The sequence below is a fragment of the Atheta coriaria genome, unplaced genomic scaffold, assembly GCF_025399875.1.
Source record: "Atheta coriaria isolate IRGN ID8LTWV9N9 unplaced genomic scaffold, Caltech_Dcor_3.1 hic_scaffold_5_pilon, whole genome shotgun sequence".
Classification (NCBI taxonomy): Eukaryota; Metazoa; Arthropoda; class Insecta; order Coleoptera; family Staphylinidae; genus Dalotia; species Dalotia coriaria.
In genome coordinates this window covers 5,330,368-5,358,291 of record NW_027045447.1, presented here as the reverse complement: position 1 = coordinate 5,358,291, position 27,924 = coordinate 5,330,368, and the positions used below count along the sequence as shown (strand labels likewise).

Sequence of the window (27,924 nt, the reverse complement as noted above, 5' to 3'; positions counted from 1 at the left end):
GTTTGACAGCTGGCGGGAAAAAGCAGTCAACGACGCCACAGCCGCCGTAACTACGCCAATCGCAGCTACGGTGAATGCGCATCAGTTTGCGGTAGGCTCGGTTCTTTAAAAGCGTCGTGCTTTTATTCACAAACCTTTTTATCTTTTCTTATTAAATGTAAATCGTAAGTTACGCGAAGATAAATGTTTGTATATGCCAGAACTTTACAGTGCGCGTTTAAAGTTACTCAATATCACAACACTTTTGTGTTACATTAGAATATTCATTTATAACAATGGCACGGGGACGCGGAAGATACAGGGTAAGCATTGAAAACCTATTATTCTCGTTAAGCCTAATTAATTGTAATTTAGGGACTAAACAAAAAGGAATCGACTACATCACACAATAACCAGCAACCCAAGTTTCCATCAAATATGGAAACTACAGCATCTATTTTGAGGAGGGAAAATTTGAGTTTTAACCTCTTGAATTCTTATGTATATGTTGATTTAAGTGATGTTACCATAAATCCATATGATTATTTGAGAACGGCATCATCTCCATCAGTTACAGAAAGCAGAAAGAACCTAAAACCTGCTAAGAATACACTTCTAAATGATTCCAACATTAGTTTAGATAAGAAAGTTTTGCGAAAAAGGTTAGATCTTGTACCTAAACAAATTGGCAGAAGGCAAATGAGAAATAATAAAATTGAGACAGTTGATCTGGTTAGTGATAATGATGATGATGATGATGATGATGGAGATATTCAACAGCCATCTACTTCAAAAACACCGCCTAGAGCAAGTAAACTAAACAAATCAAACATTCAAAAAAGTTCAGAAAAAAGACCAACCAGATCCAGATCAATATCTGCAAGTCAAATAAAAAATATTGAGTCCAGCTTAGCTCCAAGGAAATCTCTACCTAGCACATCACATGCTGAAAATTTACCTAAGAGATCACCTAGAAGACGCCGACAAGAATCGGAGAATGAAAATGATCTTGATAAACCAGATAATATAATTGAAAGTAAAATCCTGGGGAGAGGACGGAAATCAAAGAGAAAGAATTCTGAGGTAAATAACTCTGAAAAAAGACGTACTTCCACCACCAATAATTCCAAACCAAATAAGAAGACTCCAAAAGAAAGAAGTGTTGATGCCTCTGACAAGGTAGCACACCAGAAAACACAAAAAGGAAGGAAACTTTCATATTCAGAGTCATCCAGTGAAAATGATGCAAATGATGAAGAAATAAATAAGAACCGGAAAAACGTTTCTGAATCACCTGAAGTTATGGTAGTTAGTGATAGTGAAGAGACAGAAGAAAACGTGACAAAACAAACTACAGTAGAACAAAATATTGTTGAGATATCAGATATTGAAAATATCATTGGAAAACCTGAAACTTTGGAGGTGCCAGAACATGTTGATGAAATGAATATCGGCGATGAGAGTACGAAAGGAGCTATGATTCAATCTAATGGTTTTGCTACAACTCAAGACTTAATTGAGGTTTTGGCGGGAAGTGATGAACCGGAAGTAAGTGACGATGCTGCGATGGATGAATCTTTAAACAGTGAAAAATTAGAGGCATCAAAAAAAGTAGCAGCCGAATCAACTGAGTTAGTGCGAAATATTGTAGACGATGTTACTGATGGAGAATCTCATAGTCCTGCAAAACCAGACTCTGGTAATGAAACCGAAAATGCGGTGGAGATTGAAACATTAGAACAGAGTATCAACGATAGTTTGAATGTTTCAGTTAATAAGTCCGCAACTAAGAAGCGTGCTCCATTTAAGATTCGTTTCTCAAAGGGTTTTGAATATTCAAAATTTACCTGCGACACTTGCCAGAAGATGTTTAAGAAGAGTGCTGATTTGTCGTTGCATCTTTTGCAGCATCTTGACAATAGGGACTTGTCTGTCCGAGTATTCCGTGCTATATTGCCGAAGAAATTTGATACCAGTTGTCATGATATGGATAAGTATTTGAAGCCGAAAAAGAAGAGACCCATAACCCCGTTCGACGTCGACGAGGCGAAGAGTTTGATGAGCAAATATTGCAGGGATGATAGTTTTTTGGAACCTTTTGAGGATACAATTGACGGAGATATTAGTATGAATCAAACAAATGGTGATGCAGTACCGAATGTTGTAGTTCTTAGCGATATCACATTGGTGAGCCCCGATAAACCTGAGCACAGTGTTGAGATCGACGTGGATCAATTGCAAGAAGTAACTTCGGACAAATCAACATCACCCATTCAAGAATTGTCAGAGAACGATGAGGAGCCGATTAATGTTGATTCTCAAACCGAGGACATTGACCAAGATACGGAAATCATTGAATTCAAACACAGAACGACTGCTTCTGATGCAGACATTGATGTTAAAACAACTACAATTTGTGAAGTTGTTGAGTTAAAGGGAGAGAATCAAGTAGAAGAGTGTATAATGTCTACAGATGAAGTAGAAGATGTTGTTCCCGAGGCCCAAGAAGAGGTGTGCGTAATTACTGACGAGAAAGAAAACGAAGAAGTAACTCCAAAAGACCTTGAAATAAATACGGAAAATGAAGTTGTCCCCGATTCCCAAGAATACGTGTGTGTAGAAAAGTCCGAAGAAGTAATTCAAGACAACCCAGAAATGTTTGATAAAAGTACAGATAATGAAGAAGTTATTCCTGATTCTCAAGAGGAGGTATACGTACTCACCGAAGAAATAATTTCAGACGATCAAGATATTTTTGATAGAAATACAGATGCTGAAGAAATTATTCCAGAAACACAAGAAGAATGTGTGATTTCTGAGAAAGAAGTTGAAATTGGTTTTACTGATACAGAAGATCAGATTGATTTTAAGGGCCAAGTTGAACAAGTTCCCAGTGTTGTCGCGGAGGACGAAAATGACGTCGCAGTTCTGCAACTTCATGACGAAGAACACAGTGTTCAAGAAGTTACTAATGAATCGCTCAATTCGGATGATTTATTGAAAGATAAATCGGATTCCGAAGATGCGAAGAAACGAAAACGTGATGATGTTGAAGAGGAAGATACAGAGGATTCGAACAAAAAATTGAAGCTAGTAGATGATAGTGATGCAGTGGAGAAAGATTTAAGTATATCACTGCATTCAGATGACTATGTGTCATGCGTTGACGAGACATCGCCAAGCCATAGCCCTAGCAAACGCTCAGACACATCCGAAAGCGATAATGTGGATCTAATGAAGTTTGCATCATTAGATAATCAAATGAAGTCTCTTATTGATAAACATAAGGAAACTCTTAAGGTGTCTGAAGATTTGGACAGTACCATGACAGAGAGTGAAGTTCGAGAAGGTACTGATGATTTCATCGGTGACATAAATTGTAAGCCAGCAAATGATGAGAATGTTGTTTCTTCTCAATGTAGCATAGCACTTTAGAAGGTGTGTTTATGTGCATAATGTTTTAATATCTTCGAACTATATAGACATTAATGTTAATAATCCGATTACTTTTTTTGATTATACTTTAGAACGTTATATAAATGATATAGCTTGTCGTATTAAATATTCACAAGACAGAAATTTAAGAATTGATTATTCAGCATAATTTACTTATTATAAAAAACTATTTTAATAAATACCTTATGTATCCCTTAATTTATGTTTGTGGATGTTTTGAACGTACACCATTACAATTGAATAGGAATATTTTAATACCTAAAATTCAAATTGTAACTAATATGTTATTTTGAAATGAAAAGAAATCTAGTTGCCTGAAATACAACTGCATTCGAAAATGCTCCGAAGTGACCAAGCAATAGCTTAAAACCAGAGTTTGAATTTAAATTCATGAGCATTAGATATTTTGTATTCTGTAAATCACCATCCCAGGGGCATGCGTAGAAGAAGTCGTGCCGGTATTGTTCATTCTGTAAACATTCAAATTGATTCGTGACTTAAGTAAGTGTTTTGTGTAAGCTGTTGTGTTCAACTGAAAGCGTGACCAGGAGGCTCGGGTAAGCGTACATTACTTTTCATTTACTTTGTTTTAATATGTTTTCTTTGTAATTGTTATGCATGTGTGGTAATGATTATTTTTAACCTGTTTTCTCTGAGAATGTTTGTTAACAATAGAAATCACCTGAATGAAGGTTATTTATTACTTACTACGCGGTTCATTTTCTCTGCAAGGAAGCCACAGGCACAAATACCTCCAATATAAATACTCAAATGGGCAAGTGATAGTAAATTAAACTCCTACAAAATAGTTCACTTCAGAATAGAGTTTTTCGTTTGTTTTAAGTAATTGTATACAATTAGTTCCGATATGACGATCAAAGGAACATTAACAAAAGCAACACACAACAGCACTAGTAATGGAAATTTATATAATCCCATTAAAATGTTCCAAATTCTACAAAAAATACAAATTATCACGACCAATACAACTTAAGAGCAACTTATTGTTACATACTCGACAGAAATCATTTGTTGCTGATGAATTTCTTTAATTTTCTGTAATCGCATTGCTCTTAGCTGAATCAACTTAGACATTTTTAATGATTTTCGGACATCTTTGGATAGTAACTCCAGATACATGATGGCAAAGAACAAATTTAAGAACGCCAGCAATAATGTAACGAAAGCATATGCCAAAATAAATAGTATGACCAAATTGTAGAGGTCACGATATGGTCGATGGTTCATATTTATAAACAGGTACTGTAAAAAGAAAATAGCACTGCATATATTAAAAAGAGTCGATTGAATATAAAAGAGCCAATCTTTTATGCAGTGGAATAAGTAGCCACCTTCTTGGTTACACCCAAAGACTCGTTTATATTGAACATGACTTCATTATGTTTTCTACGTACGTTTGGAAATATAAATCCACAAGCATAGTCGTTTGAAGTATCCTCACACTTCTCAAATTCAACCACAAGATAGCCCGTTGCAAGAAAAATGCAAATATAACATATCGCGTCATTTTGAAGGTAATTGGTTAATTTTACAATTTTCTGCACGTTACAATAGTTTCTTCTGTAATGAGTATTCTCATCGTATAAATCCATTAAATACCTTCCTATTTTAAACGAGTGGATCATTTTATATATTGCAAAAGACGAGAAAAACAAACTTATTAACCATGTTACACTATGGGCCATTTGCCCACAGGAGACACCATTTTCTGAAGCAGAGACTTTAAATATTTTTTTATCTTGCAAGAATTAAATAGAAGCACATACGATACAGCATTGATATATAATTAACACTCCCAAAGATAACTACTACTGCACAATTAATATAGAAATAATTTATAAGTTTGTGTTTGATAGAAGTGGCACTGTACCAATACAACCCATCAACATAATAAAATGTGTTAAGTAATTTACGTAAACAAAAATTTTTACGCATGTCAGCAGGTTGGTTCTTGCCGGTTATCAAAATCATTGTTAGGCGAAGGGTAAATTAGAAAATCAAGTTGATCCAATAATTTTGGGATGACCTTGGAGTTTGGCGATTAGTTTTATCATTATCATTAGGTACAATAACACTCATAGTATAAAATTAATTATTTAATATGCTCATCAGGTAAATAATAATCACATTTCCTATAACTTGATTTGAAATGTCGTAGTGTCGCACTGTGCGACGCCTTCTTATATCTTCGAGTGACCCGCAAAAAGTGGTGGGGAGAGCGGGAAGTTGTATTCATTTGGGGAATGAACCTTTTGTTCAGATACTTATATTCGTGCAAATAAAATTTCATTAAAAACCGTAGCAATATTTTACACAGAACAAATACAAACTATTTAATATAATTATTTAACCCTTTATGCTCAATTGCTCATACTGAACATACACCATCAAAATTGAATATGACCATTTGAATATCTAAAATTATCGCATACTTGTAATTTATTTTCGAATATTATACACCTACCTTTAAAACGACTTCGTTTGAATATTCTCCGAAGTGTCCAAGCATAATTTTGAAACCATGATTTGAATTTAAATTCATTAATATCAGATATTTGGTATTTTGCAAATCTCCGTCCCAGGGACAAGCATAGAAAAACTTGTGCCGAGAATGTTCAGTCTATAAAAATTACTCAATAGTTTGCTAGATTTGCAATTAATTAGATAAACTTACAATACTGTACATTTTCTCAGCGAAGAAACCACAAGCAAACGTCCCTGCAATATAAATGCTAACATGTGCAAGTGACAGCAATTTAAATTCCTGAAAATTGTTTGATTACGAATCGCAATTTTTTTATAATGTATTCCCGTACATTTAACGAAGATATAAGTATTAGGGGTATATTAACGACTGATGTTACATATTGAAGTAATAAGGGCCACCTATATATTTCCATTAAAATCTTCCATAATCTAGAATTAAAAAAAATGAATATATTGCCCACAATTTTATATTTATAGTATTAATACTTATTGGAAACTATTTGTTGTTGATGTATTTCCTTAAGCTTTTGCAATCTCAATGCTCTAAGCTGAATAAACGTGGATATTTTTAACGATTGCTGTACGTCTTTGTTGAGCAGCTCAAGATACAATATGGCAAAATACAATATTTGAAGGCTTAGGACAATTGTTACAAACACATAAGCTAATAAGAACACGGAAGCTAAATTATATAAGTCACGATATGGCCGATTGTGTATGTTTATATAAAGATACTGCAAATGCAAATTGAATTAGTTATTAAAAATTACTTAATATTTGAACGTACGGTTGGAAATATAAACCCACACGCATGTCGTTTTGAATGATCATCGCACTTTTCAAATTCGACTAATAAATATCCCGTTGCAAGAAATACACACAGATAAACCATCACATTATTATGTATAAGATTTGTGAATTCGACAACATGTTGAACATTCTTGTAGTTTTTTCTAAGATCAGTATTTTTTTCACATGCGTCAATGAGGTAATGACCGATTTTAGAAACCCGTTTTATTTTATGAATAGCAAATAAAGCATATAAAATGCTAATTAGCCAGGACATATTGTATGCCACTTCTTTAAATGTTGTACCATTTTCTATAACAACATCTTATTTGTGTCTTTTAGTTATTTGCAAATACACTAAACTTACGATACAACAAGTAAAGATAATTTACATTTCCAAAAATTATAACTCCTATGAAGTAAATATAAAGTAGTTCCAGTAATTTATTTCTTAATGTTGATACTTTGTACCAATAGAGAGTATCAATGTAATAAAAAGCTTTCAAATACTGTTTTATAGAAACTTTTTTGGACATTTTGAGTACTTGCTTCTTCAGTGATTCGGATCATTTTATTTTGAATATTATGTAAAAGTATACAAACATTAATTTAATCTCCCGGGCCACTGATTACTCTCATGTTTAATATGTACATTTCAATAAAGATGTAATAGTCTATCCAGTGCTTTCCAACTGATAGTGCTCATTATACAGCCACATTCTTTCTTCTATTGATGACTATATGTTTATTGCTGCTTGATATAATCATAATTACATTTTATATATAGTTTTTTATTTTACAAATACGTGTAAACTAAAGTCAGATAAGTAATTTTTAATTCAATGAATAAACATACTCTTAGTTCACTGATAAACTAAGGCAGACGAGGTCAGCGTTTGCTTGGGATCGTTTCTTGTTTTTCATGATGCTCATTTATTTCCGATTATGAGCGGAATTAAACAAAGCTCGGTTTTGAACGTTTATAATATATACACTTTCATAAGTTTTCATTATTATGGGACTTGTAGTAATGGTATGAATAAAATAAGCTTATTTTGAGACAATTTGCATCTGTGAGAATAAATCAGAATACGCTCACAGGAATTTCTGTTGTCGTTAAAAAGTGCTTCCTTGTGACAACTTTCAAATAACAACACTTAATCAATTTTAAAATATTTACTCTGCATGAAAATGTTCTGTTACGTACAAATTACACATAAGCAAAATTAGAGGAGCTTAAAAATTAATAGTTATATAATACAAAAATATTGCAATACATATAAAGCAAATAAAAATCACTCTGAATGTTGATGTTCAAAGCATTAATGTTTATATAGAGATGAATGTAGTATGGAACCATATTGTATATGTACTTGAAGCAGAAGAATATTTGTTTTTATTGAGCATATTAAGTGTTGAAACTCGTCAAGCGTTTCATCAACAAGGCATTTGCTTGCAATTATTATGCAATGGGCTGGCTCACAAGCTGTGAAAAATAATCGGAATACTAAAAATTTCATCATTAGTCAAATATTAATTAAATCCAAATTATAATGATAGTTTCTACCTCATCTAATTTCAACAATCAGTTATGTGGTAACTAGGCGTGGATTCATGACATATTGGGCATGCAGAAAAGTGCTGGTCGTCTTGGTCACCAACCAGGCACATAGTGTGGAAAGAATGTCGACAGTTAAACACGTAAATGCCTTGCGGGCCCCGTTCAGATAGCGTAGAACGATGGCAGGCGGCGCAAACCATCGACTGTCCAACATTCACACCTTTCTGCTGTAAGCGCACCAATTTTTGATGCAGATTAAAGTAATCAGATACTAGAATTTTCTTGCATCCCTCCTGAACGGATACTTGTAGGTTGTAAGTGCAGAGCATTTTTACTAACGACGTTTTCAACCCGGGTATTTCCATGTCCCCGCGGATTTTTTCCACCAGTATCGTGGGATCCATATATGTACCGAGACTTTGTAAGAGAAACGTGATAAACTCTGGTTTATCAATTGAATGGTTTATGAGGTCATTCCAAAGATCCGGGTCCTTTTGCTCTTGGCAAAACATTATAGCGTATTGGATATCTTTCAACTGCTGCATTATTAATTGTAAGGCTTCTTTGGTATCACCAATGCGAGCTGTATGAAAACAAAATAAATAATAGAAAGTTTTTTTCTCGTTAACAGATTAAGTTGTGGAAATTACCTAGTAAAAACACCATCTCCGGATAATACTTGTTTTTCTCGCAAATATCCAACGCTTCTTGAATTGGATAATTCTCGCTGCGCTTAAGCAACGGCAACAATTTATTGCGATCAAAAATGGCGTATAGTTTTACCAACATGCCATGGTACTGTTTCTTTGAGTCGGTTTTATCATACGCATCAAGATATTTATATAGAAGTGCCTCGTGGTTTACGAGTTTCTTTACTACATCCTCTGAAGATATGCGATTCTTTTCCAGAAATAGATTGATTGCTTTCTCGTGATCCAGATTCATCAGCTCTACGATCATATCCTTGATGACGCTGTATAACTTGTGCGTTCGAATGAGATCGAATACATCCTTATTCTTCAGCGTGAGATACATAGAGAGACTCTTATCGTATTGCTTTTCGTAGCTATATAGCAGCGCCAGCGCTTCGAGCAATAATTCTTTATCTTTCTTTGACAACAATAGTTGTTCCAGAATTGCGTTAATCACAACGCTGGGATTGTACAACTCGTGCGGCCAATCCTTCACCAGTGTGAGGAACCCAGGCGCGTCCATTTTGAGATACTCGTAGAGAACCATCTCGTAAATGTGTTTATCAAGTTTACAATCAAGACGTTGTGGAATGTACGGGGCCACGGAGCGCAATTGATGTACGGTTACAAATTTAAATATGTGCTCCTCCCAGAGAGCTTTGTTACGACCAAATACTTTTAAGCAAAGTTGCGCTGCTGTATCAAACATATTTCGGCTGAGCAAAAAGTCTAAATATTCAATGCCAAAGTTTACGATGTTATAGCGCCGACTTTCACGATATTTACTATTCATTAATGCCACCAAAGCTTCTTCGTATTTCCTGCATCAGAAATATATTGCACAAATTAATTTTATGTAAATTGAGTAAATAATCAATCATACCCGTGATTTTTAAGCCATTGAATACGATCATCAAGATCATATTGACTTGCGACAACAATGTCTTTAGGTGCGACTATAAAAAATCGATTTTCTTCGATTAAGACATCTAAATGGTAATCGTTTACGGTGTAATCTTCATAACCCCTTAGGGAAAGGCTATCGGTGCACACATCAACATAATCGTTGTCACGATATTCGACTATGAATAGCTGCGGACGCAATGATTGTCCGTCAGAATCACGCTCCTTTGGATATCCTAATAGCACTAATAAATGATCTAATGGCGCAATGCCACTAATATAAAAATCCACTTTAAATGTTGAAACTAAAATTGATTAGGATTAAACTAATGAAGTAATTTAAATCTTTATAAATATACTTGGATCTACAAGATACTCAGGTAAATCACGATTTGCCAACTCGTTGGTACTCCTTTTTCGTATCACGCATACACGCACTGTGTCCACCCAGCCAATCAACAATGTCCGACTATCGGCCCATCGAAGATTACATCGAAATTTATCAATGCTGTAATCATAAATATTAAAACATAAAAACTGCAACCCATAATTATATTAAACATACTCTGGATGCTCCTCCCATTTAATTAAACCTAATGAACAGTGTGCGTTTATATCGTACACTCTGACTCCTATATCGCTCGCCCACGCGATAAAGTGTTCGCCCCATGTCATGCTTTTAACATACCCCTCACTCTCACATAGTACTGTCGGCCGCACCCTACCAAGAAACGTTTTTTCATGAAGTGTAAGTTTGTCATCTCCTAAAATAAATTAAAAATTTAAAATACAAGACATTGCAAAATTAATATTTGTACCTGTAATAAAACGTTTTCCACTAGTTTTGTAGTACTCTGGATCTAAAGCAACTGTTTTTATTAGTCTGCCAATATTATAGTTATTGTTATCCTTGTTGCAAAGCCCATGTACAAAAATTTTGCCATCATCTGAGCAAGTTGCCAAGTAGTCTCCCTTTACATCTATAGATATCTGATTAACAGTTACTGTATGGGCCCCAATATCACCTTCATTTTCACCCCCAATTGCATTGCCTTCATGATCTAAGAGATGAATTACACCCCAATGAGTACCCAAGCAAATAAACTGAAATAAAAAACAATGCTTTCTAAGATAATGTTATAGATATATTGTATTTACTATACTTTTGGGTGTACAGCTATACAACTGGCTGCATCCCTGGACAAGATTTTGAGCAGATCATTTTGCAGTCTCTTGTATTTAAGCTTTGGCTCAATTTCTTCCTCAATGCTTTCAGTATCACTAGGGCAATCCTAGAAATATAAATTTCACTTTAGCTATTTTTAAACTGATAACATTAATGTAAACTTACAGTTAAGCTGGGTTCAGACATATTCATTTGTACATTCTTAGTTTCAGAGGTATAAAAATATTCATTATTCACATAGATTTAGATTTGAGGTAAAATGAGGTAGAACGCCTACATTTTGTGAGGAAACATTTGCGTTCTACAGAAGCACTAAGTGATCAAGAGGGCGATCGCAAAATATACTGTGTACGAAACTGTGTAGATAAGTGTGTATTATTCATATGTGAATCAGCTGTTCTAGGGATATTTCGGTTCTACCTCAACCGGTGAGTAGTAATATTACAGTTTCCTGTTCTAGTTGGTGAACCCACAATTAGATGGCGGTAGTATCGACACTTTTCAAATAGTTTCATTCTGCCACGCGTAGATGGCGCTGTAATAGGCGCTCTCGATCTGCTGTCGATTCTCTTTCGAATTCGGTCGTTTTTTGGTTGTTGTTTTGTGTGTACGTGCTGGGTTCATCTGTCGACTTTCGAAACCACGGAAATTGCATTTTTCTGTTTCGGCGCGCAGATTTGCGTTTGGTTTAGATATTTTGCATTGGTACTTGATCTCCTAGAATAGCCGTGTTAAATTTTCTGCAAAACTTCTGTATAGCAATATTTCAAAATATTGGTTTTTGTTTGTTTTAGGTGCCTAACGAGCGAACTATACATCGCATTGTAAGTATAAAAATTCTTTATCATTTGCATACATAACTTTCGTTCAACATAAAAACACTAAGTTGCAATGTTAAATATATGATTAACATTAATATGAAGCATATGGATTGTGCAGGAGTTGCATGTCATTGGAAGAAGGATAGATAGATTGGCATTTTTATTGTGATAGAGTAGGATAGGGATAATTGTGTATGGCGTTCACCATCAATGTTGTATATATGATCCTAGTGATTTTCGCCGATTGTTTTGAAGCCTTTAAATGCGAATTTGCACGCGGAATTCCATCAGCCAATATACAATCAGTGTTTGTTTGTGTATATAAGAGTTCTCTAGTTGCATTTCCTGAGTTGGCTATCCTGCATGCGACCTTGTTGGTTGCAAATAGTGTGCATTGCGTTGCGGCGTGTGCGCAGGATTATCGCGTTGTGTCCTTGCCGTCGTTGACTGCGTGCTGCGCTCAGCGTAGTTTTGTGCGGGTCGCGGGGTAATTCGGACGCGTTTCTCGAGACTGTTATCTTTTATTTTGAGTTTGTAATTCGGTAAAACGTCTTTATTTCGACTAGTTGCGTGTCGTTTGGTCAACCATCGCCGGTAATCTGTGATAGTCATCGTGTTTGGTGTTTAGTGGGATGATCTGTACGTGAGCCATTTTGCCCGTGGAACATGGACAAAAATCTGCGTGGAATACCAAGAAAGAACGGTATTGTGCAAACTTTATTTATTTTTATTTTTTTGAAATTGTCATCCCTATTTAATTCACCTATGTGTGCATGTATTGTTTTAGAAGTTTTATTCATACGAGTGCAGTTAAGTCTTTGCTTACGCCGGGTTAGAGCGATATCTTATTTTGTAATAGTTTTGAACATTCTTATCTATTTGCATGCGGTGAAGCGACAATCTTAAACCTGTGTAGCCGTGTTCAGTATTATTGTATTTTAATATAATTCAATTTTAGTTCTAGGTGATTTCTACGTCAAATCATCATTTAATGGACGGCACTGCACATCAGTGACTTGGCTACCAACAATGGTGTCCATCAGTGACTTGTCTACCAACAATAGCGTCCCATCTTTTCCATGTTCCAGTTATTTGCTTGCACGCCAGAAAAGGTTATTACAGACTTTCATGATTTTTCTTTACCCAATTTGTAAATTCGGTTTTTCTATTCTGTTTTATTAATTCGCGGCAGATGACTACATGTAATTATTTTATTGCAATATCAAATTTAGATGGTTCACTTCTATTATTTTTAATATTTATTTATTTTTAGAATTTGGAGCCTATAACACCCACTGACGTTTCGATGGGATACCTATATAATTTGCCGTTTATCTGGTAATCACTTCTTGCGCTCCCACATTATTTTTCAAATCACTACAAATAATGCGCCCGGGGAAAAATGAAAACTTCCCGACTTTTAAAACCACGAACGCATTCTTTTAGTTCACTTATAATTAGAATTGTATATATTTAGGGACCTTTGACATTTAATTTGATGAATGCTTGTGGAATAACATGCAATGGATACACTTTGCAAAATATTAGTTGATTTATGGACGGATTTTACCCATCCAGTTATTTGCTACAAAATAAATTTTCTGGTACATATTTTTACTTCATTATGAAAATGGTTATCAAGAGTTTACATTGTTTTGCACATTTTAACGCCTCACGACTACTGTATTGTATTATTGCTTGTCGTGTTTATGGGACGAGTTTGCGTTTTATTTGTTGGTAATGCGGATAAGGGTATTTGTTAGTTGCCGCACTGTTGTTGTCTAGCTTTAACTCGCGAAGGGGGCGTTTCTAGGAATGTTAAATTAAATTCTCCTTGGGGTTGTATTAGCTTGTTGCAGAAGTTGCGTTTGCAACATATGTAAAGTCGAAAATTGGGTGGTTAAGTGGGATTAAGTTTTTGGGTATAGCTTGCAAGGGGAGCGGCCTAGAATTTTCAACGCGGTGTCTGTTGGAGAAGCTTCAACAACAGTGCGCATAATCATAGATTTGTGTTTGGTCGTGTCATTCTCTTGAGCACATATCCATGATTGCTGTTTGTGTTATGTAATTGTGTATGTAGAACTTGAGAACTTCTATTATTGTGTATATGACTTTGCTGTATTGTCTTATGTATTAATGTGTTCATACATGTTTGTTGTACTGTCCACTTAGAATTCGTTTTTATATGTAAATGTTTTGTATTACATTGTAGTTGTTTGTGTTTTAATGTTTATTGTTCAATAAAACATAATGTAATATTATATACTTCTTCATATTTATTTCTGGTTTCCCCTTTGCCGTCTGCAGGATTGATGTCTTAAATCATATTCCATATAAATCTTAAGTGCGTCGAGCGTGTATAGCTGTTGTTTGTGTTGTTGTTTTTAAAAAAGTTGAACAAAGTAGAACCATAAATAGAAGAATCAAATAACAAGGATAAAATCACTCGGTGGTCTAGTGGGTATGTGCACCTGTTGGCATGCTAGTAGACACGGATCGAATCGCAGGTGTAGAAGGCATTTTTCTCAAATATAAAAATAACGGGTGAAATTTTGGTTGCATATGTGTAAACTCAAATAAAATATAAGAAAAATTGCAATACAAGTGAAGAATAAGAAAGTAAGAGTAAGTGGAGAAACGGAGAAGTAGAAGAAGTAGAAGAAGGAATAGCAGAGAAGTGTAGAGAAGACAGAAGGAAGAGAACCGAGAAGATAAGAGGAGGAGATGGAAGAAAGAGAACAGGGGAGGATCAGATTTTTAAATTTTTTTGGCGGCGTGTCGTTATAAGACAGTCTACAGGTCGCTCCGTCCATCGCTCCCGGCCCATCCTACAGCTACGATATCTCTGCGCTTCATCCCCAGGATTTTTAGGCATATCAACAATTTTTATGGTGGGGGATCACCCCCAGAGAGAGGGAACTCCTTATAAGGACAATCCTTATAAGGTTTTGTTAAAATATTTCTAAGTTTTAAGTCGCCTCAAGAGAGGTGACACTTAGACATTCAAATCGGCTGACGGCAAGCGGCGGCGCGTAACTTAAAACCATCTGGATTGTTGAAGATAAAAATAACTTTATTTTTAATGTAAATATTAAAGACATACGGGACTATGAGAGAGCGAAAAACTGTTAAGCATTACAAGATTTTAAATTGACAAAACTGTAATTTAAGGATGCTGGGAGTGCAATCGATTAAAAAACATTCACGGGTTCCAAGCGAAAAAATTAAATGCGACGTGCGACGGCAAAAGTGAGCAGTGTCGATACATATGGAATGTGCCAAATTTTAAATACTGGTTACTTTTTAAAAGCAAGTGTTTATGTGAAAATAAATCATCCATGTTATTTTTTAGAAGCTTAGGAACTAAAATTCCCAAGTAAAAATGCTACCTACCATGTGTTTGTAATTTTGCAAGATGATACATACAAATATAAATGCTCGTAGAATCCGTTTAAGTATGACTCATACTATATTGACCAACCGGTTTATTGCAGCATGAAATTACACGGAAAGTTCGGGTTTTACATATAATATTCTTTATCGACACCAAACGCTTTTGTATGACGTCACTTAATGCCAGTGTTTATGCAAAATGCCATTCATATCTCAATAGAATAATCAATTTAAGTTAAACCGACGTAACTTTCCGTAAAATTAATAACACCTACCTATACATTGGTAGTAGGATGATGTTGGTCGAAAAGTACGAAATTAATCAATTAAAACCACTCAAAACACATAGTGAGATTAAGAGGAACGTTCATGAACACGGAGTGGAAACAACTGCCGTGTGCGCTTCTACAACTGCGCCAAATTACCAGCTGCATTTTGTCGCGTGCGATACGTCAACAAAAAGTTGTTTATACACAAATGTACTAGTAAACTCGTAGTTAGAAAGACCAAACTAAAATTTCTGATAGTAGAGTAACCATTTATACATAATCTACTTTTACTTTCAAATATTCCTGTCACCAAGAAAAATTCAATGGCTTTGGGATGTCATAAAATTGAGAAAACAGGAATTTAATTTTCCATTTAGAAATAAATAATTTGTATATTAGTAGTTTATTGTATACGCTGAGCTGCCTCATTTTTTGTTGGTAACAAATATCGCTAAATGAATGGCGGTAGCTGCAAACAGTTGAAGATTATGATAGTTTGAAAAATCTCTATTAGATAAAATTTAAAATTATTTAATTTACTTGGTAAAAGTTAAATGGCTGCGTTAACATACCTCTCTTACAATGGAAACATTCACAAAACACGTGCACCATCGCGACCGCGGAGGAAGCTTCCTCCCCGTAACGCGCCACGCTGGTAAGTATCTACCTTAGCGCCGCCTCGGCTTATTTCTTAAAATGGTGAGATCTGAAACCTTGAAGTACCATATGTTATATATATACTGGTGCCGAACTGAAACGTTGAACGCCATATAAATTATTTCTGGTTTCTAGATAAATTTTAGTGTAGACAAGAGTAACTTACTTATTATAAGTGTGTAAGTATGTAAACTTGGTCACTGAACTAATAGGTACCAAAATACGCCGAAATTTATAATACTGGTAGTAAAAAATACATACAACTCCTAAAATATTTACTTTTTATCACAACCCTATATTTTTAAAACCATTTTGGTAATTTAATTTTTTTCATCCGCTCGAAAGAATGAGAGACTGAAGCCAGTCTTCTTTTTTCACTCACACAATAAGACTTCTGTCGCACCTACACAGTTTCAGCCATCAGTACATGGTATACGTATATCCAGTGTAGTAAATACTTGATTTATAAATTGGATTTAACAACACTTTTGCGATTCATTTTATATTCGCGGTTACTATTTACATTCATAATAATAAAATTATTGTTTTAAGTGTATTTGGCACAATTAGTTCAGTTAATTAAATTTTTCATACTGACACACTTATAATAAGTAAGTTACTCTTTGCTCTACACTAAAATTTATCTGAAACTAGAAATAATTTATATGGCAAACAACGTTTGCCCGGTTAACTAGTATATATATATAACATGCATAGTACTCAAAGGTTTCAGATCTCCTGTTGAAATAAACCACGAAGGCGGCGCTTAAGTGCGTCTTTACTGGCGTATAATTGCGGACGATGCGGACTGATGCGGACGTTCTATCGAAGTAACTAGCGGCGCCTAGTGAATTTATGAAGTAAACACTCGTTAAAAACTTAAACTGAATTGTTTATTTGCATGATACAAGAGGTGTTTGTTATCTATATCTGCATTGAAGATATATAAAACACATAACTATACATAAGCATTACAAAATAAGAATTCACTCAATATTTATTTTTCACTTTAATTCCAGAAATGTGTATAACAGAATATTTATAAACTTAAATATTTAGAAAATTAAATTTACTTTCTCAATTTTTATATATGTTTAATATATAATTATCGCTTTTTTGTATGCCGCGATCATGCATCGTTTGTTATTTGGCTTACAATCACTGAATAAATACCTCAACATTCCAAATTGCTTAAATTATAGAAATATAGTCACAATTACGTATAGCATGTCTTTATCGTATCGTATATCACAATAAATTGGGTCAACCAATGTGAAACATACGAGAGTCACAAAATAAACAATATGTACGAAAACGAAATTTCTATCCGCAGATTTTATTAAACTTTATTGACTAGTGCTGTACTTGCATCGGTTTGCCCTTCCTCTGCCTCTTTCACGGTGCTCACGGAAGTGCTTGGCTCGGTGTCCGTATGAAGTGGGAGGTTGCCACTATTTGCATCTTCGATGGCTTTTCGCAGTTCTTTCAACCCCACAACACCAACCAACTTACCAATAGCTGTTACGTACGCGTGATTTACGCCTACCATGGAGAAAAGCGAATGAACTTTAAGCAGAGATGTTCTGCCGACAAGCTGGAATGGTGCAGGATCAACATGACAACCGGTAAAGTGAACAGGTAGTGACATTTGTTCTTCTTCCCAAATGCGTTGATCTTCTGGTGACATATCGCAAACTCTTTCTCTAGGCTATAACAAATTTAATAATTTATGTTTTAATACCAATAGAAAACAACATACCAATTGCACTTTTTTATTTGTGGGATTCATAGGTATAATTTGTGCATCAATACCATGATCAAGCACAGGTGTACTGTCACTATTTTGAACATCTTGTAATTGCGTTGACTTTCTGAAAATTGCTTCAAACGCCAGTCTCATTCGACTCTCGGCCCCCGTAACAGTAGTGTATGGTGTAGATCCTGGACTTGTTTGTATTAAAGGACTAAAACCCTTCAGTGTGAAAGAGTTAGTTTTCTTTAAGATGGATTTTTTTGGTTGACCTCCAAAGACGGGATTGAAAGTGGATGGTTGATTTAGTTGGTTTTCAGAAAGATTTTTTACGCCCAATACGTCAGGAGCTGGAACAACTTGAAATCGGCTTGGTCGACGTTGTCTCAGTTCTTTTGCCCTTCGTTCAGCTTCGGCACGCTCAGCAGCTACCTGTAGCCGCCTCTCGCGTCCGATTTGATGATCTATAAGTTGTATCAGTTGGATACGCTGCATAGACCCAAGTAATACCATATTATCTGGGTTGTCAACAATAGGAAAACTTTGCAACTGACGCGCATCTTTAAGCACCGCTTTCAGTTGCTCGTATGTAATGGTGTGATAGATGTACTTAACTTCACGAAGCATGAAGTCTTCCACATAAATATTATACATTCCTATAATAGATAACACAATTATTGCATTTGAAACAATGACAACATCATATTTAACATACCGCTACTACTTGGAAGTAAATCAGGTAAATATGGAAGTTTCTTGATGAGAATGATACTGTCGTATATACTTGGGGCGAGAAGACTAGCAATTGCATTGCTGATCAAAACAGCAATCATGATTGGAATGATGTGAGTAATCTGACCTGTCATTTCAAATACAATAACAGAAACGCTGATTGTGTGTGTTACAGCACCACTAAAGGCTGCCGAGCCAACGGCAGCGTAACCTCCTGGAACAATGGGCGCCACCAAACCGCCATAGCGCATTCCTTGTGGGAACCATATATGCATACTTTCACCTACAATTCGTCCCAGAGCAGCGCCTATTTTGAATACAGGAATGAAGCTGCCACTCGGTACAGGTATAGTTGAACTAATTATAGAAAATATAAACTGGAACACAAGATCTAACTTAGTATACAATTATTTGCAACTTAGATCTCGTTTGTTTTTACAAAAACAGAAAACAAGCATTCATTTAGGTTAATTAGTTTGTTGAATAATGAAATTAACACCACACAGGTCTAAAAATACAACTTCAATAGTCCGTTGTTTACTTACAGTGAATGCGACGAATGCACTCAAATTAATGAGGACGCCGCTATACGGCGTCTCCCAATGATTGAGCATTGCTTGTTCTTCCACTGTTAAATTCTGCCGTGTCCAAGTAAAGTTACTGAAAAGGCTCGCAACTTGATCATGGGTGGTCAAATCACCAGCCATAAATTGTCCAAGTCCCAGTGGGAAAGAAACCGTTGCCACTACTAATGACACGATCCCAGGATAAATAAAACGACTAAAATTTTAACGTTAATAAATTACTGTAAATATTTTTAAGTCTTGACATACTTTTTTTGAAGGAACGTGTTAATCGCCTTGTTTTTACGCATAAACATTACGTATTGTCGATGGACCCACACGTAAAAAGCACCCCCAACTCCAGAAACAACTCTAAAGTAATAATTGATATTATTATGGTATTTAGAATGTGAATTTGTAAATTATGTATTACCCTATTAAAGCAAAAACGAAAAGTTCCTGGGGATCAAACGGAAAGTCCATAGCAAAATTTGTTCGAAAGACTGCCGTCACTGTGTCAGCACCTTCAAACCACACAGCCAGAAGTCGAAAAATTGTCGCACCACAGACAGCGGCAAAGAAGCCGCGCCAATAGTTTCTCACAGCAAAGTACACCGTAGTTACTTCTATGCTGAACAGCACACCTATGATAAAACTTAGAATTGAACGAAATCACTTTGAAAACATGAACCTCCTTGATGTTGCTTACCTCCTACAGGTGCAGCAAAACAACTAGCAACTCCCACAGCGCAAGCAGCCGCCAACATTTCTGTAGTACGACTTTCGTTTTCATAAATGCCTTGAAATCCCGTAACCAATTTACTAAGCAAAGTTGCCACTATACTAGCAATGTGGACAAAAGGACCTTCTTTACCAAGCGGCATACCGCTTCCTAACGTTGCAGTCAAACCAATTACCTTAGCTACTAAGGTTCTGAACGTGAGATACTCTTTCAAAGCAACTCCGCGAAGAATAGTTTTCATTTCTGGAATACCCGAACCAATAGACTGAGGTGCCACCAGATGTACGAATCCAGCACTAAATAAGATGAGACATACCGGAAGTGATACCCAAGCGGCGTATTGTGCGAGGGGATGGTCTGTAAGATCTCTAAATAACCATATTCTTGCTAAATATACAAAAAAGAACATTGAATAAAACGTTATTAGTATTATAAAATTCTACCTTTGTTACACATAGAAATCCCACGATCCATGATAAAACTTAATACAGCCATGATAAGCCCAAGAAGGGCCAAGAAGACCCAGTCTTCCCCCAACCTTGCAAACGTGTGCTGCCATAGATAAGAAATTGTTTTAGCTAGTTTCCCTTGATAACCGCGCAGCTCTTTTTTACGTTGTTTTTCTTCTTTCAGTCGTTTCTTTTCTGCTTGTTTAAGTGCTTCTAATTTTGCAAATTCGCCCAATTGACGACTGTAGCGTCCATACATCTAAAATATTTAATAAAATGTCAATATCTTTGCAAAAGGCACAACATGAATTAAAATTTAATAATTCTAGGTCTGCTATATAAAATATATACAAGAGAATTGAGATAATCATCTTCGGGTGCTGGACATGGATAAAACGATTGTTCCTTCTTCGATTTCTTCTTTTCAGCCAGCTTACTAAATTCTTCCCATTCGCGGTCAACAGCATCCATATCCGCATCCGCAAACTGAGACTCACTAATAGGATTAATATTTTCCATTTTTATTTAAATTTTTAGGGTGTTTGTTCCTATATTAGGTAGGTATTTTTGTTATAACTTGCACTGTGACATGAGAAACTTGATGCACTCGAAGTGCTACACACTAATAAGCAAATGTACGACTTCCTTGGCGTGACGCTCAATGGTGATTTGGTGATACTGTCAGCATGCTGGACGCTGGACGGAAATTCGCCACACTTGCTTAAATTACCGGCCAGTCCAAGTGTATCATAATCATTTAATATTGTTCAGACCTATCAATCTAGAGAGTGTTACAAAACTTTCAAGTTATTTCTTAAACAATTTTAACTACTATTTTAAAATGTTTTTAAATACTACTCATTATTTAAAAAATTCTGCCTTATTTTGTTGCATATTAGAATTAAGCCCAAAATTAATTCCGTTTCACCTCAAGCTTTTTGAACATCCTAATGGATGATATTTTCAATGTTACACTTTATTTACACACATTCAGAGCCGAATGAAAACAATTTTCTAATTTATTTCGATTGAACTAAATTTCCTTGCTTATATCTTTTTGCATTATGCTGTCGGTAAGCTCAGTAATACTCTGAGCAAGTTGGGCCTCACATTCGGTTATGCACATTTTAGCATAGTATTTTTAATAAGTGTAATTAAAATCTTCTTGATAATAAATTATACCTGCACACGTGGATATCTTGTGGTGTACACTTGCGACTCAGGTAATGGTACTTTAAATTTGCTCATTTTGCTTGTAGTTGGAGATAATAACATGCACAAAAATAGATGTTTAATCGAAGAGGTATCGTACCTGATTAATTGGTAATTATACATTTAGTAGCGTCTTAAATTAGAATCGCACAAATAATCCTTGTGTAATTGGCTTATCATATTATTAACAGTTGAATAAATATGGATTCGTAGTAAATATTTGACTAATCGGAAGGTTTGAATTCGTTGCATTTGAATGTGTACATTTTACGTAGGTGGAATGATAAGAATAAGAATATAAATATTAATGTTGTGCGATTGTATTTAACAATAGAGAATACGATAAAAGTCTAATACGCAAATAAAAATAGTGGATAAGAATGAATATGAGGAAATAAATTAAATATATTTTTAGATTCCAGAGTTGTAATTTTTTTAGAAATAAGTATAGCTAAATTAAAGTTGGAATATTTATAATTTAATCTTTTCAATTTATTTTTTACATTGTTGTGTACCTCACAACTTTCTGATTTTGGTTAACTTTTGATTTATCTAGTGTTAAATATATAAATAAATTACCATATTTGAATATTGTATCAATAAATCGAACTAAATAAATACCTATATACAAAAAATATATGCATTAGATCTGAAATACGTCAATAAAAGCAATAGAGAGCAACACTTTTAATTGTAAATTTGTTCTCGGATATTACTAGTATCTCTCAAGGTGATTAAATATTAATGCCTTAAAAAAAGCGCGTTAAACTGTGTCATAGCTCGCGCCAAAGGCGTCACAACCACAAAACGTATATTTGTCCAAGCAAGCAGTTTACAAATGATAAACTTGCAAATTAATCACATTACGATTGTGTTGCTCTAGCTGAGCAGGTTGTTATTGCTTGTACGTTCACCGACAAAAAATAAACAATATAAAATTAGTTCCAAACTTCGTAAATCGATTCAGATTTTTGCAATAAAAATATTCGAAGGGTGAAAAATGTGAGCAAATCATTGATCAATAACGGAGAAAACTATAAATGAGACTATAAATGTTTTCCTCAGAATTACATTTCACAACATCGCTCTGATGATGATGCGAACAAACTACTTGCAAAAGCAAATATTTGCAAGCGTCGCGGTCGAGGTCCTCACGCGGTTCGATCGAAAATCAACAAATCGCCGATCCCATTTTATTAATGACCCTACGTTCGTCATCACAGGGCATAAAAAAATATGGCAAAAAAAGAAAACACACACACTTCGCAGAAAACATGGTAATTATATCCTCATTACCAGGTCACCAACATGAGAATCGCAAACAAACACAAAATTGAGATATTCAGACAACCGCAAAGACGCGAGTTCTGAAATTTGGTAAACTTCATAATCAAAAGGTCCTTGAATATAAATTATCATGTTTGCACGTGGTGTTACATGTTTATTGCCATCAACAGTTTACGATTATATTTTACAATGTAATTTTTACATACTTTTGTCTTTTTAAGGCTTTTTATATTGCTTCATTTTAATACAAGCACGTGGAAATGACAATAATGTTTGAATTTAGTGTTGCGCATTCCTTGTGCTGAAAAGTGTGTTAATTAATCTGTGGCTAGTAAGCAATCATCGTCTAGAGTCAGATTGCGTCATGTGATTTGCGCGGCGCGGTCATTAAACACAATGCCGTCGGGCAAGGAATTACCTGTCCCAGTTGATTGCGTCGCGCGCCTCTATCTGGTATGTCCAACCAAGTTCAACGCGTCAAGTTCAAACGGTAAATTTGTAAATTATTGCCAAACGCTTTTTATTGTGATGCGAGACAGCTAGACGCTAAATGTGCCAACATAAGGTAACCTATTATTTGTATGGTTGAGCTTTACGTCTACACGAATGATGAATTAACCGCGAACACAAAATTACATGACGTTTGGTTGCTACTCGTCTTTAAAAATGCTTCCAATTCATTTTTAATGTAACGTTTGATTTAAAATATTTATATGGGAAGTACCTAATCAAGCAAAGTTTATAATTTTATTATTTCAAATGAGACAATACAGCAATTTAAAACAATTTAATACGTATATATCTACTACAATAAACTGTGCAATTAATTTTGATGATAGTATTACCTGCATGTGATTTAATAAAACACGTGATGGTTTGCTAAATTGCAGAATATCAAAGTAATTAAGTTATGAATCAAATTTACTTACAACTTCTAAATTGGTAATATCTGTTTTTTGCGTCACATTGCAGCCGTCTGGCAGGCACCGAATGAGCATTACCCAATAAAAAACAGCGCATAAAAAAATTCTATGAAAAATGCATTACATTTTTCACTGCCTATTTGCATGTTCTTTTTTCATTAAACAATTCAATTATGGCATGTTTACGTCAAAACTCTACTAAACACAAAAGTTACTGATATCATAAATTGATAGTTTTGTTTGTAAATTTTCTTGCTTGCAGTGTAATGCAACCACGTAGCGAGATAGTTAAGGACATTTTAAAATTAAATTTAATGTCACATGCGGACGGGACTTAAATTTGCCGGAAATGATTAATACTATTAACAAACTGAACAATCAAGTGCAAGCACGATTATGCGATACACGCGCGTCGGCGTCGGATTGGTGTAATCGAAATCGAAACTACAAAAAGAGTTATCACCATTTAAGAAATCGGCAGTACTAGCAATATCCGTGATTGATATGTCAATTAACTGGTTATTTTTGCTGGAGACAAAGCAACACAATAAATCCAGTTATAATTGCATAATACTCTAATAGTCTAGCTTGAGGCAGATATTAAATCGCTTATCTCAGCGCATACCTCGTTCGCAGCATGGGTGTTTTCATTTGTGTTAAACTTTAAACGACTGATAAGGAATTCTCCTTCTCGCTCATATTATCTGTTGACTCTGTGCTCACGCGTATTTCTATGCACACTCTTGCAAGTTAATCAAACCGCATGATATTATGTGTATTTTGCGAATGTTTTTATTTTACTTTGTGAATATAAGAAATGTGTCATTTAACATATATGTTGGAATGTTTGATAACCTATCTTATATATTGTTTTTGCGTGGAGAAAACCAAAGAAATCTTACAATTCCACTTATAAATAAATAGTAATGACTATTAATATGACAACTGTCTCAACAATACAGGTATTACTCTATAAATTAATTTTATAATTTTCGCATATTTTCATATTTTAAAAATGTTACGAAAGATTTATTGCAAAATTAGTTATTGATAAGCAGAAGTATTAAATACTTGACACACTTTCAGTAATACATTGTAGTTTTCAAGTTCAAATTTTCCACATTTGCAAAATAATATATTTGTCGAAGGTACTTACAATAGTATTCTGATAACCCAATCCATACTTCTCGTTGGGTCGTCCTGGTTCTTCTTCATCAGCCATTTTGTTATTATTATGTTTTATTCACTATATGTAAGCTCACAAATTATCCTTATCCTCTTTTTCAATAAATTACAATTGTCACTTTTCTTTACGACTCATTCCCAAAGTAGAAATTCACAAGTAAAACAGCAACTGTCACTCAGAACTCATATATTTAAATTCCAACTCAAACACATGATCATCACGACTGGAAGCGCCGTGGAAGACTTTTTAATTAGCGTTGATAATTTTAAACACAAACCATCATGATGCAACCACACGAGATACTCGCAATTGTTCACCGCCAAGTGTACCTGAAACCAATATAGCAATGTGAGTCCTATTTTCAATAATAATTGTTTCGATTAGCATTCACCGCATCACGAACAAACGCTTTTCAGCGAACACAATTGAACGTTTTAATGTGATTTTTATGTGCAGCAGCGCGGCGTACTACTTACAAATTGATTTTTATGTTTTATTCGATTTGCAGGGTAATGTGATGCCGTCATTTAGCAAAGTAAACGTGCCAAAATACATATATCAAGTGTGAATCGAGGCGGTTATCGCAATTCAACTAATTGAAACTATAGGTGCGTACAAATGACATTGACAAATCTCCAAATGACAATCGTTATCTCTCATATGTCAAATATACTAAACTTGTGCTTATTTACTACATAAAGTATTTATAAAAATTGACCAGTTTGTTTTTTAGTAAATTAATGTAACGTTGTATAACTTGCTAAGATTTGACACAAACGCATTTCTCTTAGAGTTATCTTTAAATAGATACCTGATAAGAGAAAAATTCTAATGTAGCATGAAGAAAAGAAACAATAAAATCATGTAAATGAAATTAATGGTTCAAAGAATTGTGTAGTTTTATGTCTGTGTGTTGTATTACTTTTACAGCTGAACTTTTTAAATTTCAAAGTATAAGCTATGGAATGATGCACGTCATACCTTATTTTGTTATAAACAAATGCTATTGTGATAGTTTAGGATAAATATTAAATAATGTAGTGATTGATAGTTGTTTATTTCGGAAGTAAATTTATCTTATCTATTTATGCACGATCAACAAAGGATCAAGAGTCAGATGAAAGTAAATTATAACAAACTTTCAAGAATGGTAGCATTCTATCTGCACCAGTTCAAAACACATTTCATATCAGTAAATAAACGCGCAACATGTGAATTAGGGCAATAAAACCGTTGTTTTTCCTATTGCATGAGATGTTATGTCTAAAACACATAAAAACTAGAGGCCGACCGAAATTTCGGTTTCGGTTTCGGCCAGTTTCGGCTTCAGTTTCGGTTTCGGCCGCACCGAAACTCACTTTTCGTGAATTGTCATGCGTCGCTCGGCTAACTTCGCGGCTAATGGCGGTCGTTACTTGCCATCTTAGTTCGCTCATATTAATACTACATTAAGTATCAAGTGACAAAACGAGGACTTTACTCCCGAAATGGATTATGCATCTAAAAAACGTGGAAAAACTGGCGATGTGTAGGTAAAAGTAGAAAAATATGTTTATGTAAATTAATTTCGGTTTCGGTTTCGGCCGAAACTGATTGCAAGGCCGAAATTTCGGTTTCGGTTTCGGCTAAAATTCACTTTCGGTCGGACTCTAATAAAAACAAAAATTTGAAGAGATTTCTTTTCTATGTGTATTACAATTGCGCAACAATTGCTGTAACTTTGTTATGAACCAGACCTTGAATTCCGTTTTCCATCTAGTTTTTCACGAGGACAGTGTGAAATAATATTGCCAATCGTGCTCGTTTACCAGTCATGCGATATTCAAGTTTCATTTTACATTTCACGTCTACGCGAAACACGTGCAATTGCATCGTGCATAATGATCGCAAATATCCGCGCCGCGTCATTGTCTCCTCGGGAATCCGGAATCGCATAACGAGATAGCTTTTTTTATAATAATTAGAACATGTACAGGCGGCAGCAGCTCGAGTCTAAATTCGACGGTGTCAGCGTTCGGTTTTCGGCAGACGCCTTGGCCAACGTCCAGTCCGATGCGACACAATCTTGCGTTTTTAAATACCACACCGCGAGCGTTATTTCAACGCCCACAAATGACACGAAACAAAACAAACAGAAATTTTGAACCTAATAAAAGCGATATAAATTTGCAAATTCAAACCGGTGGCATTCAATTAACTCAAAACTTTACAATCATTGAAATAAGCACCGTTGTGAAGTACGAAAACCACCGGTAAATAAATGCATAACCTAACGTTTTATTACAACCAAAACTTTGCAATTTAAATGTAAATGCATAAATTTACAACTTACATAACGTTGTCGCAAATATATCTTCGACAATATCGATATCCATTCGAAATAGATTAAACAAACCTATTTATATTTTGTGTTGTTGCACGCACACTGCCTAGTTGACCGAAATAACATACACTCACACTATTTTAAAGATTTGTTTTATATGGCACTACCATTTAAAGATTTAGATATAAATAATAATCTATATAATCATTGTTTAAATATTCGTATGCTCTCTGGAGAGGTGCGCGGAACAATTAGTTGTGCCGCGTTAAATGCGCGCGCGACCGCTGACTGTTTGACACACCGCGTCGCGAGCTGTCGGTCTTAATACTGAACGATGAAAACATTTCGAATTACGCGTATATTACAACCGATTATAACTTGCCGGTTAGCTAATAGTATATCGTGTACCTCAGCGGCGCGTTTGCATGCTCCGCGCGACCACAATATATCAATGTCTACGCCCGAGACACTGTTTGTTTGCGAGTCTATTTTGTATTTTTTGCGCGGATTTGAGATAGCACTGGCAACCAAATAAACAAATAT

General features: G+C 34.9%; 4 protein-coding genes and 2 long non-coding RNA genes across 10 annotated transcripts; 2 read left to right on the top strand and 4 right to left on the bottom strand.

Annotated features, from left to right (window-relative positions):
- Positions 1 to 37: 37 nt before the first annotated feature.
- LOC135791499 (uncharacterized) lies at positions 38 to 14,156 on the top strand. Of its 2 annotated transcripts, XM_065301891.1 has the most exons (6): positions 38 to 302; positions 355 to 3,992; positions 11,869 to 11,898; positions 12,462 to 12,598; positions 12,854 to 13,007; positions 13,169 to 14,156. In XM_065301891.1, exons 1-2 carry the CDS (start codon positions 276 to 278, stop codon positions 3,412 to 3,414), a joined length of 3,087 nt encoding a protein of 1,028 aa, XP_065157963.1. In that variant the 5' UTR covers positions 38 to 275; the 3' UTR covers positions 3,415 to 3,992; positions 11,869 to 11,898; positions 12,462 to 12,598; positions 12,854 to 13,007; positions 13,169 to 14,156. The 2 variants fall into 2 exon arrangements, with proteins under 2 accessions (XP_065157963.1, XP_065157964.1); XM_065301892.1 differs by lacking the exon at positions 12,462 to 12,598.
- On the bottom strand, positions 3,423 to 5,133 carry LOC135791502 (uncharacterized). The gene is made up of 6 exons (XM_065301894.1): positions 4,851 to 5,133; positions 4,451 to 4,698; positions 4,291 to 4,390; positions 4,144 to 4,233; positions 3,750 to 3,905; positions 3,423 to 3,693 (listed from the first exon to the last, which is right to left on the bottom strand). The coding sequence occupies exons 1-6, from the start codon at positions 5,079 to 5,081 to the stop codon at positions 3,619 to 3,621; spliced, it is 900 nt and encodes a 299-aa protein (XP_065157966.1). The 5' UTR covers positions 5,082 to 5,133; the 3' UTR covers positions 3,423 to 3,618.
- LOC135791503 (uncharacterized) lies at positions 5,673 to 6,954 on the bottom strand. Its single transcript, XR_010548050.1, has 3 exons — positions 6,731 to 6,954; positions 6,430 to 6,677; positions 5,673 to 6,372 (listed from the first exon to the last, which is right to left on the bottom strand). It is a non-coding gene; the product is annotated as an uncharacterized lncRNA (long non-coding RNA).
- lt (vacuolar protein sorting-associated protein light) lies at positions 7,894 to 11,457 on the bottom strand. Its single transcript, XM_065301893.1, has 9 exons — positions 11,240 to 11,457; positions 11,052 to 11,180; positions 10,707 to 10,992; positions 10,454 to 10,652; positions 10,248 to 10,396; positions 9,869 to 10,193; positions 8,944 to 9,806; positions 8,300 to 8,876; positions 7,894 to 8,239 (listed from the first exon to the last, which is right to left on the bottom strand). Exons 1-8 carry the CDS (start codon positions 11,264 to 11,266, stop codon positions 8,311 to 8,313), a joined length of 2,544 nt encoding a protein of 847 aa, XP_065157965.1. The 5' UTR covers positions 11,267 to 11,457; the 3' UTR covers positions 7,894 to 8,239; positions 8,300 to 8,310.
- A 3,037-nt stretch (positions 14,157 to 17,193) lies between the features above and the next one.
- On the bottom strand, positions 17,194 to 27,779 carry ClC-a (chloride channel protein 2). Of its 4 annotated transcripts, none has more exons than XM_065303490.1 (10): positions 27,391 to 27,779; positions 25,029 to 25,387; positions 20,445 to 20,709; positions 19,969 to 20,388; positions 19,693 to 19,903; positions 19,530 to 19,631; positions 19,242 to 19,476; positions 18,680 to 19,073; positions 17,974 to 18,620; positions 17,194 to 17,922 (listed from the first exon to the last, which is right to left on the bottom strand). In XM_065303490.1, exons 2-10 carry the CDS (start codon positions 25,092 to 25,094, stop codon positions 17,554 to 17,556), a joined length of 2,709 nt encoding a protein of 902 aa, XP_065159562.1. In that variant the 5' UTR covers positions 25,095 to 25,387; positions 27,391 to 27,779; the 3' UTR covers positions 17,194 to 17,553. The 4 variants fall into 4 exon arrangements, with proteins under 4 accessions (XP_065159562.1, XP_065159563.1, XP_065159561.1 ...); XM_065303491.1 differs by lacking the exon at positions 27,391 to 27,779 and adding an exon at positions 25,535 to 25,670; XM_065303489.1 differs by lacking the exons at positions 25,029 to 25,387; positions 27,391 to 27,779 and adding an exon at positions 21,633 to 21,768.
- On the top strand, positions 21,516 to 25,775 carry LOC135792773 (uncharacterized). The gene is made up of 2 exons (XR_010548460.1): positions 21,516 to 21,673; positions 25,567 to 25,775. It is a non-coding gene; the product is annotated as an uncharacterized lncRNA (long non-coding RNA).
- Positions 27,780 to 27,924: the final 145 nt, after the last annotated feature.

What these genes read in the sequence shown, in the direction of transcription:
- LOC135791499 (XM_065301892.1), top strand. Translation starts at nt 276, where the DNA reads ATGGCACGGGGACGCGGAAGATACAGG. An exon ending in GGGGACGCGGAAGATACAGG is followed by an intron (nt 303 to 354) that starts GTAAGCATTGAA and finishes ATTGTAATTTAG; the next exon opens with GGACTAAACAAAAAGGAATC.
- LOC135791502 (XM_065301894.1), bottom strand. Translation starts at nt 5,081, where the DNA reads ATGATCCACTCGTTTAAAATAGGAAGGTATTTAATGGATTTATACGAT. An exon ending in CAACAAATGATTTCTGTCGA is followed by an intron (nt 4,391 to 4,450) that starts GTATGTAACAAT and finishes TATTTTTTGTAG; the next exon opens with AATTTGGAACATTTTAATGG. An exon ending in CAGAGAAAATGAACCGCGTA is followed by an intron (nt 3,906 to 4,143) that starts GTAAGTAATAAA and finishes GAATGTTTACAG; the next exon opens with AATGAACAATACCGGCACGA.
- lt (XM_065301893.1), bottom strand. Translation starts at nt 11,266, where the DNA reads ATGAATATGTCTGAACCCAGCTTAACT. An exon ending in TGGAAAACGTTTTATTACAG is followed by an intron (nt 10,653 to 10,706) that starts GTACAAATATTA and finishes AATTTATTTTAG; the next exon opens with GAGATGACAAACTTACACTT. An exon ending in TGAGTATCTTGTAGATCCAA is followed by an intron (nt 10,194 to 10,247) that starts GTATATTTATAA and finishes AATCAATTTTAG; the next exon opens with TTTCAACATTTAAAGTGGAT.
- ClC-a (XM_065303488.1), bottom strand. Translation starts at nt 20,969, where the DNA reads ATGGAAAATATTAATCCTATTAGTGAGTCTCAGTTTGCGGATGCGGAT. An exon ending in ATGATTATCTCAATTCTCTT is followed by an intron (nt 20,710 to 20,801) that starts GTATATATTTTA and finishes TAAATATTTTAG; the next exon opens with ATGTATGGACGCTACAGTCG. An exon ending in GTGCATTCGTCGCATTCACT is followed by an intron (nt 19,074 to 19,241) that starts GTAAGTAAACAA and finishes CTTGTGTTCCAG; the next exon opens with TTTATATTTTCTATAATTAG.